Source organism: Gadus morhua, chromosome 13, assembly GCF_902167405.1.
Source record: "Gadus morhua chromosome 13, gadMor3.0, whole genome shotgun sequence".
NCBI lineage: Eukaryota > Metazoa > Chordata > Actinopteri > Gadiformes > Gadidae > Gadus > Gadus morhua.
Genome location: NC_044060.1, coordinates 4,734,560 through 4,749,244, shown reverse-complemented (window position 1 = coordinate 4,749,244; position 14,685 = coordinate 4,734,560). Strand labels below are relative to the sequence as shown.

General features: G+C 44.3%; 2 protein-coding genes across 8 annotated transcripts in view; one reads left to right on the top strand and one right to left on the bottom strand.

Annotated features, from left to right (window-relative positions):
- Nucleotides 1–324: 324 nt before the first annotated feature.
- Nucleotides 325–14,685, top strand: part of cenpp (centromere protein P) — a 44,912-nt gene continuing 30,551 nt past the window's right edge. The window contains exons 1-6 of one of the 4 annotated variants that reach the window (XM_030374016.1): nt 325–417; nt 580–738; nt 1,372–1,517; nt 1,898–1,986; nt 3,370–3,440; nt 6,307–6,403. In XM_030374016.1, the coding sequence (XP_030229876.1) occupies nt 593–738; nt 1,372–1,517; nt 1,898–1,986; nt 3,370–3,440; nt 6,307–6,403 (549 nt within the window). In that variant the 5' untranslated portion in view covers nt 325–417; nt 580–592. Of the gene's footprint in view, nt 476–513; nt 739–1,371; nt 1,518–1,897; nt 1,987–3,369; nt 3,441–6,306; nt 6,404–14,685 lie in introns of all 4 variants that reach the window. The other 3 variants (XM_030374019.1, XM_030374017.1, XM_030374018.1) reach the window with 3 other exon arrangements.
- Nucleotides 7,561–14,599, bottom strand: ogna (osteoglycin, paralog a). Of its 4 annotated transcripts, none has more exons than XR_003979122.1 (7): nt 14,352–14,599; nt 12,721–12,802; nt 12,422–12,586; nt 10,858–11,060; nt 10,391–10,483; nt 8,336–9,602; nt 7,561–8,118 (listed from the first exon to the last, which is right to left on the bottom strand). XR_003979122.1 is itself a non-coding variant. In XM_030374015.1 (6 exons), exons 1-6 carry the CDS (start codon nt 14,496–14,498, stop codon nt 9,432–9,434), a joined length of 861 nt encoding a protein of 286 aa, XP_030229875.1. In that variant the 5' UTR covers nt 14,499–14,599; the 3' UTR covers nt 7,561–9,431. The 4 variants fall into 4 exon arrangements, 1 of the variants encoding a protein (XP_030229875.1); XR_003979120.1 differs by having other exon boundaries at nt 7,561–8,506; nt 8,576–9,602; XR_003979121.1 differs by having other exon boundaries at nt 7,561–8,575; nt 8,645–9,602.

Genomic DNA, 14,685 nt, shown 5'->3' with positions numbered 1-14,685 from the left:
TATAAAAAAGTTGAATAGAGCGAATAATACAAGATAATGAATGTGTATATTTGTTATACTTTTAATACTTAAGATAACTGACCGAAGCGATATTATTGTTGCCAATAAACACTGGTGCACGGGTCAAATGAGCTTTACCATCCTTTCTAGGGGCGGGGGGTTCTAACATTTATAAAGTTGAAAATGTGTCTATTTCAACATAACATAACAGAGTATGAATATCTGCTAAGTTAAAAATATATATTTAAGTGTTCAACAAATACTTTTTCAGAGACTAAGTTCTAATTTCATGTTTCTTTTACCATAAGTGAACACCTCCCGTAAAACGAAAAGTGGTAGATTCCAGACAGCGCGAAAAGTTGTTTTTGTTTTCGACCGTGCACGTGAACTGAACCAACTGGGCAAACGTAAATCAACGTAATTTAACCACCGTTTAATCTCTATTAAAACCTAAAACACTCGGATATATAACAAGGTTCAGTGCTATGCATACTAAGTTTGTGTTATCTCCAGTTTAACAGTATCATTATCGAGAGGAGGATAGGTGTTTTGTGAGAGTTGAACCGGTGTTGTGTTCAGCGGGTCGTGAGGCATGCTGAGGCGGGACATGGAGACGGCCAGGCGGCTGGAGTTCCAGAGCAAGGCCCTGCAGGCGGAGATCGACACCCTGCGCAGCCCACACACAGAGACCGAGGGCTCCGTGGCCGTAAAGTTCAAAGGCCGGATGAAAGACGCGCTGTAAGGCTTATATCAGGGTTATATGATCTCCATAGACGGGTTAAATTTAACATATATTATAGTCGGCCACTACTGAACCCCTCTCAATAGTTACGTGGCCATTTTTGTCATTGGGGAAATATTGTGGATAAATACTGACAGAAAATGTACTTCATCATTGACACTGGAGAAGATTATCTCATTCTTTTAATGGTAAAACATGGCCACCGGTTTACTCATGCTGCAAGTTGTCTCTGAGTGGTAACCATGGTGACTGATGCCATAGGTAGACTCTGAGTGGTAACCACGGTGACTGATGCTACAGGTGGTCTCTGAGTGGTAATCATGGTGACTGATGCTACAGGTGTTAACTATGGTGACTGAGGCCCCAGGTAGTCGCTGAGTGGTAACGGTGGTGACTGAAGCTTCAGGTAGTCTCTGAGTGGTAACCTTGGTGATGCTGCAGGTTTTCTCAGAGTGGTAACCATGGTGATGCTACAGGTGGTCTCTGAATGGTAACTATGGTGACTGATGCCATAGGAAGTCTCTTGAGTGGTAACCGTGGTGACTGAGGCTACAGGTGTTCTCTGAGTGGTAACCATGGTGGCGCTGCAGGTTTTCTCTGAGTGGTAACCGTGGTGAATGATGCTGCAGGTTGTCCCTGAGTGGGAAGCAGACCGCAGAGGAGACGATGAGGAAGATGAGGGCGGAGGTGGAAGAGATGGAGGAAGATTTGGAGCGACAGACTGAGATGAATGGCATCAGTCTGACCAGCTGCACCGTGAAGACGTTACACAAGGGTAGGACGAGATGCACCTTTAACTGACAACGTCCTCTGTCTGGTACAGACCTATTGGCTCAGATGATGGTTACATGGTATCTTAATGTACATTATCATTTTATTGGAATCTATCTTAATGGGATGGACATCAAACCTCTCAAAATACTTTTAACTATGTTATTACTAGTTATTAGGTGTTTATTAAAGTGACACTGTGTTGCTTTTTTAATATGCATACACCAGTTTTTTTTAAATTTAAAACATGTTACAATATAAGTATCCTCCGACTCTCAGTTGTTTCGAACCGCCTCTGGGCTGATTTTTCGTAGCAATCCTGAGTCTTCCAAAAAGTTAATGTCCTGAGGTTGGGATGTATTATGTGAATACACTTTGTGGCAGACGACACACAGGTGGTGCAGCAGTACTCTCTGGCTGGCAGCTGTCTGGACCTGGGCTTTCAGGTGGAGTTCCAGCTTTCGGAGGCTCAGGTAACCATTGTGGTTTGGATCTTCCTCAAGATGAAGCGTCATTCATTTGAACGATAGTGTATAGCCATTGATTGTTTTGGATCAGTGGAAGGAACAAAAGAGTTATCATCCTCCATACCACCTGTGGTTGTTTCAGAAATGTCCATTTTAAATTGTGTGCAGCCAGTTAGTCGTGGAATAGCTCTGTGTGCAATACTAACTGCACACCCTAGAGGGCAGCAGAGGAACAAATGAAACGTGGAGAGTAGACCCTACATACTGCCAGAGTCCTGATTACAGTAGAGTCAGCAAACTGTTCAGAGTCAGGAGAATAGACAGAGAGTGAGGAGCAGAACCAGAGAGTAATGAGCAGAACCAGAGAGTGATGAGCAGAACCAGAGAGTAATGAGCAGAACCAGAGAGTGATGAGCAAAACCAGAGAGTAATGAGCAGAACCAGAGAGCAATGAGAAGAACCAGAGAGTAATGAGCAGAACCAGATACTGAGGAGCAGAACCAGAGAGTAATGAGCAGAACCAGAGAGCAAGGAGAAGAACCAGAGAGTAATGAGCAGAACAAGAGAGTAATGAGCAGAACCAGAGATTAATGAGCAGAACCAGAGAGTAATTAGCAGAACCAGAGAGCGAGGAGAAGAACCAGAGAGTAATGAGCAGAACCAGAGACTGAGGAACAGAACCAGAGAGTGAGGAGAAGAACCAGAGAGTAATGAGCAGAACCAGAGAGTAATGAGCAGAACCAGAGACTGAGGAGCAGAACCAGAGAGTAATGAGCAGAACCAGAGAGCGAGGAGCAGAACCAGAGAGTAATGAGAAGAACCAGAGAGTAAGGATCAGAACCACAGAGCGAGGAGCAGAACCAGAGAGTAATGAGCAGAACCAGAGAGTAATGAGCAGAACCAGAGAGTAATGAGCAGAACCACAGAGCGAGGAGCAGAACCAGAGAGTAATGAGCAGAACCAGAGAGTAATGAGCAGAACCAGAGAGCAATTAGCAGAACCAGAGAGTAATGAGCAGAACCAGAGAGTAATGAGCAGAACCAGAGAGTAATGAGCAGAACCAGAGCATTAGGGCTGGGGGATTGGGATTCAGGCGGTGCACTCTGCTATCCGGGGTCTGTAGGGACTGGCAGGGAGCAGACAAGAAGCCTTGGGTTAAATAAGAAAGTAGCTTCTTGAAGTTTCAGTACAAGCACATTGTTTCTTCTTTAGAAGTATCGGATTCATAGTACCAGCACACACGCATGCATCTTGTTGTGATCCTTTAATTTCCTGTATTCTTTCTCTGGGACACTTTAGTCTTTATTTATTACTTTTGAACAACGAGTTTAAAGGAGAACGCAGGACTGATGGCTCTGCATGCGGTTCTCTCTGATGGATTTTGTTCAGGGCAAGACCATCACCAAACTGGACATCGTTTTGGACACCGATGACATGCAAATCAGCAGCTTCACATCCAGGTAACCCCCCAGTAATAAACAGGTTACACACCAGTACTGAGCAGGTAACACATCAGTACTGAGCAAGTAACACCAGTACTGAGCAGGTAACACATCAGTACTGAGCAGGTAACACCAGTACTGAGCAGGTAACACACCAGTACTGAGCAGGTAACACCAGTACTGAGCAGGTTACACACCAGTACTGAGCAGGTAACACATCAGTACTGAGCAGGTTACACACCAGTACTGAGCAGGTAACACAGTGTGTGTGGGTGTGGGTGTGGGCTCTCGTATTGTTGGGTGCTATAGTAATTTCTTCACTCTGATCCAGCGGTCCACCTCACTGCTCCTCTTTGGCTGGGCTGTTGGCACAAGGAAACATAAAAAACCTCTCTGTATTGTCCAAACCCTACTTGCTCCTGAATGACCTGTCTCTGTACCTTCTAACCCCTATCTGCTCTTTAATGACATGTCTCTGTTCTGTCTAACAACTACTTGCTCTTTAATGACCTGTCTCTGTTTTGTCTTCTAACCCCTACCTGCTTTTGAATGACATGACTCTGTACTGTCAAACCCCTACATTCTCCTTAATGACCTGGCACTGTACTGTCTAACCCCTACCTGCTCCTTAATAACTTACCTATAGCTGCCTTTTCAGCCAAAGTACCCAGAACTTTTAGTCCAAAGAACTTTTCAAGGAACTAAAAGGTTCCTTCAGTCCGTTATCTGCATTTTAAGCGCTTTCTAAAGACCCGCAAAGATTAGCAAATTAAGGTACTTTACAACAGGCTCGTAAGTATATACGGGCCTGTTGTAAATGCTTTGCTGAGATACAAATATGCAGCATTTTCAAGCCAGTGAAAAGTGCTTTCAACCCTCCACGTCATGTGGCCGAGTGAGGACGAGCTTATGCTGCATCCTTTCACCAGAATAACCTATGTACTTAGAGGATTCATTTGTAATGGAGTTCACTTTTCTTTTCTTTTTTTGGGTAAAATAGTCTAGAGAACGGCAGTTTGCGAGAGAGAGGGGTTATGATAAGTGGGTGAGCGTTCTTTAATGCATCCATGTTTTGAGACGTTAGTATTTGAGTTGATTTTGCTGCTATGTTATCAAAATCAACCTATTTTCCCGTACCGCAGTACAGTTAAAGTGGTAGATTGGAATTTTGGACATAGGGCCTGATTCCCAAGTTAGCCTTGGTGTTCTTTATCATTGGAGTCAGTTTTCAACACATTTCATTCAGTCCTTTTAGTTGCAGAGTTTGCTCGTGCTAGGCTAGAACACGGCAACGGGCAATACTAGCCTGCTAATAAAACAGTCTTACCCACTCCACAGTACACCCGAGGCAAATCAATTATAACGCCAGACGGTCGATGTCAATGTCTGTGTTGATAGAATAATGTTAGAAATAAAAGCAACCTTGCATTGCATTGCATTTTGAGTGACTTGCTGTGTCTCAGCAGCAGTGTTATATTGCTGGTAGTAGGCTACGGCAGCGGCGGACTGATACCTAGGTAAAAATTCCGCTGCTGCTGAGATAGTAGTCCCTCCAAATGCGATGATTCATGCGATGCGTGGTTAGTTTTATTTCTAACATTATTCTATCAACACAGACATTTACATCTATAGTCTGTCGTTATAATTGATGTGCCTCGGGTGTACTGTGGAGTGGGTAAGACTGTTTTATTAGCAGGCTAGTATTGCCCGTTGCCGTGCGCTAGCCTAGCACGAGCGAACTCTGCAACTAGAAGGACTGAATGATATGTGTTAAACTGTCTCCAATGATAAAGAACACCAAGGCTGACTTGGGAATCAGGCCCTATGTCCAAAATTCGGAACTACCCCTTTAAACACTTGCTCGTAGCTCCGACTGTTATTGATATGAATGATCAATGCATATCAATTATAGGTCTATGAATGTAGTTTATCGCTATGGATGCATTAAGAGGACTGATTGTCATGTCGAAGTTAACATGGAACTTAACTAGACCCTGGGCCCAGCGGTGGAAGCTCACCAAGTTCCTCCATAGGTTCCTAGTCTTAAGCCGCGTGGAAACGCTGCTTATGGTAAAGCTCCTGCTATTTTACCTGACTTCACCTTCCCCTCCTACCTCAGTAGTGCTGCTGTATCTCACCCGTCTCTCTCGCTCGCTGCTCCAGACGTCCATAGCTCGCTCTACCCCCAGTGTGTCCCAATGGTTACGCTCCAGTGCTGGAGTCCTGCCATGTTTCCATCTGCTCTCTATGGAAACTTAACCCTGGGGCCCACAATATGGAAACTATTACACACAGCCTCCCTCTCCGCCTGCGTTTCTGTCTCACCGTCTCTCTGTCAGGGCCAGCCTGTCTGCCTGTCTCTCTGTCACTACCTGTCTGTTTCTGTGTGTACCCCTTATAATATAGAAGACGTAAATAAATACTCCTGCTGTCTGCTGTGGTATATGCTGTGCAGTGTTTCTTCAACTATTTCTTTGCACCAGCTGAGCTGTGTGAGGCCGCTTTGTTGATGGGAATGCTGCCCCCCACGTTTTCCTCATGTGTTTCATATTCTATTGTAGGGGAACGCTATTTTCCACAATATTTCATAATTGTAACATTTTCTTTTGCACGTCTGATTGCGGTGCCTCTAGTTATCGAGTGGAGGCGCTGTGCCACTGCATGGAACACAGTGCTAACACAGTATTGTACTGTATAACACTGTAATATGGTGGTGTGGTATAACACTTTATGATACTGTGTAACACTGTGGTATGGTGGTGTGGTATAGCACTGTAATACTGTTGTGTGCTAAAGCACTTCATAATACTGTTGTGTAGTAGTGTGTTATAATACTGTTGTGTGGGATTGTACTATCATAATGTATAACCCTGTTGTGTTCCAGAGCGGAAGAGAGATGTGAGCTGATCCAGTTCTTCAGAACACTCCGGAGCTTCTCTGAAGGTCTTGAGGACCGGCGCAGAACCTTTCATCACTTTCAGGTAATGTAGTCCCATCTTAGGGATCAATCGTTTGCGTTCGTCTGGTACGAGGCCCTGTTGACACCAGCGTTCTGAATCTCTCTTCAAATTGTGAATGGAAAACGCTGGGGACCTTTGCGATGCAACAAGGTGTTTCCTGCGTCTCAACAGGTGGGAACGGTTAAGGGAGAGATTAAACAGTTGTCCAAACGACCTCCGGAGGCAGTGTGCGCTACATTCAATCAAGATGACCCGCGATTGGTTATGTCTAGACAGAAACTCTGGCAAGAATGTGACTCAAGGCTAGCCTGTGATGGCGTTTGTTCACTAGGGACCCAGCAGAACCATGAAAGCTGCTTTGACCAGCTGGCCAGGGTTAAGAGCTGCTAGTGAAAAGCTGCTAGTTAGTAGCTGGGTGAGCAGCCAGCACAGCTGGCTTGTGTTTGATTAATAGCATGTAGTTAATTAACAGCGCCTCCTTAAAACATCAACATCCCGTTATACTACGCCACAGGGCCCAATATGCAACACAGAATGCTGTCCTGATGAGGGAGTCTAAGCATAGTCGAGGGAGTAGTTAAGGTAAGCGTTTCGATGCTGTGGTGCATGTATGACTTGGACGTGACCAATAAAACTTGTGCCAGAGTGAGTTGACAATAACCTCCACCATCCATCAAGATATGAAACTTAAATCAAATGCAGAAGTTGAGGGACGCTCTTTAAACGCCCCAAAGCCCGACGGCTCCAGTGGAGCTGAGGAGATGATAGAGACGCAGAATGCTAAACTAAATCTGTTGAAGCAACATGGAACCCATCGTCTGTTTACTTCGAGAACGTAGCTTTAGAGCTGCCAGTTCGGTTGGGCTAAAGGAATACGATTAACCCACATTTTCCATAAAGGTCTGCGTTTCGCTAAACATTCACATATTTGTTTGACTTGCATGCTCTGGTTCTTGTTGAGGGTGGCATGTTTTGCTGTGGGCAGAAGTTTTTGTTGATTTTTGTGGTCTTGCAAACAGGTCAAGTATCATATTGCAACCCGAAATAAAATCTGGATTTTTTAAAAGATAAAGAAGTCATTTTATCTTGACTTCAGAAACAAGTCTTCTGTACGCTTAAATTACAAAAAAACACATTCAACAAATTTACGTCTCAGAAACACTCAACAACAAGCGCAATTTCATTTTAAAAGGGTAACTTTATTGAATATCTTAAACATTTGACTGTACATCATTGTCTTATTCACATAGGTAATGGCTCCCAGGGTTTCAGTATTGTTGTGTGTGTGTGTGTGTGTGTGTGTGTGTGTGTGTGTGTGTGTGTGTGTGTGTGTGTGTGTGTGTGTGTGTGTGTGTGTGTGTGTGTGTGTGTGTGTGTGTGTGTGTGTGTGTGTTTCATTATCTATGTTTATATATATATGACGTTTTAATATTATGTTATCCTGAACAAGGACACTTTAGGAGATATGAGTTGAGAAACGTTCACATTACCATAGCACCATGATGTATTCTACCTCCTGTAACAGGGTTAGGGTATTCTACCTGCTTCACTGTCATTACAGTTAGGGCCTTGTACCTGCTTTACTGTCACTAGGGTTAGGTCATTGTACCTGCTTTACATTCACTACAGGATGGGTATTGTACCTGCTGTACTGTCACTAGGGCTAAGGTATTGTACCTGCTGTAGGGTAAGGTTATTCTACCTGCTTTACTGTCACTAGGGTTAGGGTATTGTACCTGCTGTAGGGTTAAGGTATTGTACCTGCTTAGGGTTAGGGTATTGTACCTGCTGTACTTTCACTAGGGCTAAGGTATTGTACCTGCTATGGGGTTAGGGTATTGTACCTGCTGTAGGGTTAGGGTATTGTACCTGCTGTACTGTCACTAGGGTTAAGGTATTGTACCTGCTATAGGGTTAGGGTATTGTACCTGCTGTAGGGTTAAGGTATTGTACCTGCTGTAGGGTTAAGGTATTGTACCTGCTTAGGGTTAGGGTATTGTACCTGCTTAGGGTTAGGGTATTGTACCTGCTTAGGGTTAGGGTATTGTACCTGCTGTAGGGTTAAGTTATTGTACCTGCTTAGGGTTAGGGTATTGTACCTGCTGTAGGGTTAGGGTATTGTACCTGCTGTCGGGTTAGGGTATTGTACCTCCTGTCAGAGTAGGGTATTGTTCTAGGGTTAGGGTATTGTACCTGCTGTCGGGTTAGGGTATTGTACCTCCTGTCAGAGTAGGGTATTGTTCTAGGGTTAGGGTATTGTACCTGCTGTAGGGTTAGGGTATTCTACCTGCTGTACTGTCGCTACAGTTAGGGTATTGTACCTCCTGTCAGAGTAGGGTATTGTTCTAGGGTTAGGGTAGTCTTCCTCCCCTCAGGGTTAGCTCCTCGTAGGCTCCGCTCATGGTGCCTATGGTTGAGTTGGTGCTGAGGAACTTCCTCAGGACTTCAGAGTAATAACGTGAGTGTAAAAACACAAGAGTAAACATGAGGGTGTTGACCCTGGAGGGGGTGCACCAGCACCCGCGACCCCAGAACTCATCACCTCACAAGGGTCCCTCATCTACTATCATCAACTATATAATTTATGAATGAGAGAATCTAAAGGCCTATCAAAGGTGCGACTATATGCCACAAACGACCACATAGAATGACTTGACAGTAACACAATGTTAGATGAGATACTTTCTTTACTACATGCCCCACAGTAGCAAAAACATTCCTGCATTGGCATCGCTGAGATGTTTATCTCATGCTGGCCTGTGACCAGCATGGACAAAATGGTGCAGCTATGTCTAAGCTAGCTTCTCAGCTTGTTAGCTAACTGTACTTGGAAAACAAGAAGTGCGGCTAGATGGACACTACTTATTTTAAATTGTGACTAGTGACTAGCTGTGCATGGGGAGAACCACAGATTTCTTGGATGAATTGTTGAAGGTATTTGAGACCGTGTAACCAGTGCCCAGTAAAGAAACTCCACACAGCTAGTTTCCAGTATGCCCCAGTAAGCTCAGCAGCCTGCACCAGGAGCACAACTGAAAACTGATGGTGCTCAGTAATAGCGCCCTAAAGGCAGGGACCTGAGACAGATGAAGCTGTCGGGGTACTTGGACAGCACCACGGGGTTTCCATCCAGGCGCACCTCGTTGAGGCTGGGCCGCAGGTAGTAGGTGTTGTTGCCCTTGCAAAAGGTGTCTACGCTGATCTCTGTGATATTGTTGTTCTGAAATGGCATAAGAACAGTAAATATTATAGAAGTACAAGCTATGAGTAGAGGCACATGTTTTTTTTGTTCAATCAGGGTATGGGTTAATAATGAGGTAGATGTTGTGTTTTAACCGGGTGGATGTCACTTTTTTAACGATTTAGAGGTTGTGTTCCAACAAGTTAGAGAACATTGTTCTTACAAGGGTAATATCGCTGTTCTAATGCGGTATATGTTATTGAGGTTGATGTTGAGGTAGAGGTCATTGTTCTCATGGGGTAGATGCTACTGTTTTCATAAGGTAGAGGCCTGTTTTCCCTCTGGTCCCTGTTCTCATGGGGAAGAGGTCCCTGTCCTCATGAGGTAGAAGTCCCTGTTCGCATGAGGTAGAAGCAAACGTTTTCATGAGGAAGAGGACCCTGTTCTCATGAGGAAGAGGACCCTGTTCTCATGAGGAAAAGGGTCCCTGTTTCCATGGGGTAGTGGCCCCTGTTCTCATGAGGTAGAGGCCACTGTTCTCATGAGGTACAGGCCCCTGTTCTCATGAGGTACAGGCCCCTGTTCTCATGAGGTACAGGCCCCTGTTCTCATGAGGTACAGGCCCCTGTTCTCATGACGTAAGGACCCTGTTCTCATGAGGTAGAGGTCCCTGTTCTCATGAGGTAGAGGACCCTGTTCTCATGAGGTTGTCACTGCTCTAAAGAGGTTGATGTCAGGTAAGCTGACTGTTCTAACGAGGTTAAGGTGACTGTTCTAACGAGGTAGAGGTAAGTGTAAATGTCAGGGTACTGGGAAAACAAACAGACCTGTAGATGAAGAGTGCGGACGCTCTCTGGGATCTGTGGAACTGCTTCCAGCTGGTTGTCGGCCAAAAACAGGTTCACCAGCCTGGTCAGTTTCTGAGGGATAAAAAGTGTGGAAGGATGTACCATGTTATAATGTTTATAATCACTATTAATTTCAACATTTCCAAGAGATGAACTCTAAAGTCTTAAGTTAGCACAACCTGGCTTTGTGGGGAGGCTCATGACCTCCATCTCTGAGTTGGAATGGTTTTGCTTGTTTTTATTCATGTATAAACTAATTAGTTATATGTTCACATTGTTTAAGTCAGAGGTCTATGAAGGTGTGGAAGGGTGCACTGCACACGTTTGGTTCGCAGTTTTCATGAAGGGTTAAAAATATAGAAGGCTTTGTGGAAGAGATTGAGGTTGTTAAGTGGATGATTCCACCGGCTGCACAAAGCGTGTGAATGTTTGGAGAGGTTGTGTACCTTGAAGGCAGTAGCCTTGACACCCCTGGTCTTGAGGAGGTTGTAGTTGGCATTGAAGACGGTGAGTTTAGCCGGCAGCATGGGAAGCTTGACCAGGCGGTTCTCCGACAGGTTCAGTTCCTCCAGCACGGGCAGCTTGGAGAACGCCCCGTCCTCCACCTCAGAAATCAGGTTCCCCGTCAGGTCGATCCTCTTCAGAGTCACTGGAGGACCAGAGAACAACACCGTTAATCAGGTGAAATCAGGTTCCCCGTCAGGTCGATCCTCTTAAGAGTCACTGGAGAACCAGAGAACAACACTGTTAATCTGGTGAAATCAGGTTCCCTGTCAGGTCGATCCTCTTAAGAGTCACTGGAGAACCAGAGAACAACACCGTTAATCAGGTGAAATCCGGTTCCCTGTCAGGTCAATCCTCTTAAGAGTCACTGGAGGACCAGAGAACAACACTGTTAATCAGCTGGAATCAGGTTCTTCTTCGAGTCACTGGAGGACCACAGAAGAACAGTATTAATCAGGTCAAATCAGGTTCACGGTTGATCCTCTTCAGAGTCACTGGAGGACCAGAGAACAATACCATTTTACTCAAAAACTAAAAGTAAAAAGCTCTCAACATGTATACATCATCTGATGGACTCGGCACAACATTATTTCAATATGGAGCTACCAAAGTACAGGTTTTTAAATTATCGTCTTTCACTGTATAGCCTGTTTCAGCCAGTAAGGTCTTGGGTTAAAAGTTTGTATCAACACATAAATAACACAATTCTGGCCAAGTTTTTCTAGGATCTTCTCATCTTGTTTGGACCGATTTTCTTTTAATTTGCCGATTGTTAACATTGATAATGCTGCATATCTGAACTATTTGTACTTGTTGCATAGGACAGGAAATAAGCTATACCATGGACCTTTGGTGGTGCAATTTATTTAATACTTTGTTAGATAGGAACTAAAGCTTGAACGTTTATTTGCCTATTGAAAGACAAAGAAATTGAAGGCAGCAAACAAGCATTCTTGCATTTGATAATGTAACTTAGTATTAAACATGTAGGCTGTCCGCTCATCAAAATTGCGAAAATGGTTTTATATAGCTTGATGTACACACAAAGTCAAACAGTAGTGTAGATCTTGCTCATCAGCATCATTAGAGAATACAAGAGGCACATTCTGGCATGTTTTTTTTGTTTTCTTTTGCTTGGGTGCAAGAGAAAACCAGATCAACTCCAGTCTTTTTTTTCGGAGCTAGCGAGCTGAAGAAGTATTCCTAGTAACTGAGGTACTGAATGTTTGCTCCTTATTGGTTGGCTACTTGTAGGTCCACGACATACCGCCATCCACTGGTCAAAAGACCGCAATTCATCCAAAGTCGCTTCATTCTGGGATATTTTTATTTGTCGCTTTCTCCATTATACTATTTAGTGGTCTGATTTTGCCTTGTTGGACCCTGAGGAAACCTGATAATGTTTATACCATCTATATATCACCAGGCTTCTGTTCCTGTAACCCATGGGTCATTGTAGAGCCAACATTGCAGAACAGTGATGGTCATGAAGCCGACCCAACTTACAGATATCAGCAAAGTCCTTTGACCTGATCTTCTTGATCCTGTTGTAGCGGGCGTACAGGTAGGCGGTCTCCTTTGGCAAGGCAGGTACGGAGGTCATGTCCGGACTCACCTCTTCACAGTACACCGAGCCGGTCAGACACACACACAGCAGGCAGGTAGGGAGATCTGGAACACCGCAAGAAACAAATAAGAAACACTCAAAGTTTGAATGGCCACCTCAGTCATTGGAGAGGCTTCGCCTAATCCATACATAGAGCTGCAGACTTTAATGCACTTCTCAAGTGCATTGAAGGTCTTACCACTGGTGTCTCCCCCTGCGTTCGGTCCATCCTCTGATTCATCACCGAGCATCCCATGCTCCCGGTGTGCAGGCACTTCCCTCTGCAGGAAACGACATGGGGGGGATACAACTGTCGGTTCACCTAAAGCTAGATTAACAGTTTGACCTGCAGCACGTCTGCGAAGATACATGCTCAATGAGGAGACATGGCACACTCGGTAGGTTGTGGAGTATGTCTGGTGCTGCAGAGGTTGGCGATTAGTTTGAGGGATCTCAGATGAGTGGTAGAGTGTTGACCAAACCAGGTACTTAACCAGGTATGAATTGTCAGAGTGTAAACATTGCAGTTTCTGGAAACATGAGATGGATATCTGGCAGCGTTGGTCCTTGGCTCCAGAGATGACCCCTGACCCCTGTCTAACCCTAACCCTACGGCCTGAGATCACCTGACTTGTTAAGCAGTAACCAAACCAACAGACCCTAACCTCTCAGTCCTGGTTGAATACGTTATTCCTAACTGGAGCCAATAGTTGTAATAGTTGTAACTAAGTAGTAAGGTCCAACTGCTAGTGTCACTATAACTAATGTATGCAAGTGTAGTCTCTCTACTATAACGTTTGATCTGGGAGTGTTGCCACTTCAGATGTATATGTGAATCACGGAGGACTAGATGCATAAATACAGATGTTGACCTTTAATGAGATGGAGATCAGCTACACAACAATGCTCAATGGACAGAATTTCTCTACAATCTTGTATAGTCTCCGGTTGCCATAGGATCCCTCTTAACTACAGTAGGGGTCATCACATGTGTCTACAATGATACTTACAATATTTAAAATACAACATGTATGCATAGACAAAGCTTCTATGTGTTAGTGTTCACCATGGTTCTCGTTGACTTGTATGTGTTATTGTTAGGTGCTGGGAGTTACTGGGTAGGTATTTGGTTAGTGTTAAGGGGTTAGATTTAACCTTGATAGTAAATGTGAAGGGGTTGGAATTCTGGGGTTAGTGGTTAGTTCGAAAGGGTTAGTGTTTACCTTAACGTTTAGTGTTGTTGGGTTGGTATTGAGGGTTAGTGTTTACCTTAAAGGTTAGTTCGAAAGGGTTAGTGTTTGCCTTAACGTTTAGTGTTGTTGGGTTGGTATTGAGGGTTAGTGTTTACCTTAAAGGTTAGTGTTGAGGGGTTAGTGTTTACCTTAAAAGTTATTGTTGAGGGGTTAGTGTTTACCTTAAAAGTTAGTGTTTACCTTAATGTTTAGTGTTGAGGGGTCAGTGTGTACCTTAATGTTTAGTTTTGAGGGGTTAGTGTTTACCTTAATGTTTAGTGTTGAGGGGTTAGTGTTTACCTTAAAGGTTAGTGTTGAGGGGTTAGTGTTTACCTTAAAAGTTAGTGTTTACCTTAATGTTTAGTGTTGAGGGGTTAGTGTGTACCTTAATGTTTAGTGTTGAGGGGTTACTGTTTACCTTAATGATTAGTGTTGAGGAGTAAGAGTGTACCTTAAATGTTAGTGTTGAGGGGTTAGTGTTAACCTTAATGATTAGTGTTGAGGTTTAGTGTTACCTTAATGGTTAGTGTTAAGGGTTAATGTTTACCTTAATGGTGAGTGTTAAGGGTTAGTGTTTACCTTAATGGTTATTGTTTACCTTGGTCTTCCTTGACTCTAAGTAGTCCCCAGCTCTGTGCCTTGCTGGAACACGTCCGAGTATCAGTTGGGTCTTTTGGTCCAGAGAGTTCCCCGACACTGTGGCCAGCCATGGTACCAGCAAACACAAGAATACGACTGTTGTCATCCTGATGAGACCTCCACTTGCGGTTCTCTGCCTGTCTGCTTACTGTCTCTCGCTGCTCAGCCTGTGTGGAAAGGGGGATGTGTCAAAGTAGGGTTTTAAAGACTGCGCACCAGCATCACAGTTAACCCTTCACTCCCTGCACCCCAACCATACAGCACAGACTGTTAACCCTTCACTCCCTGCACCC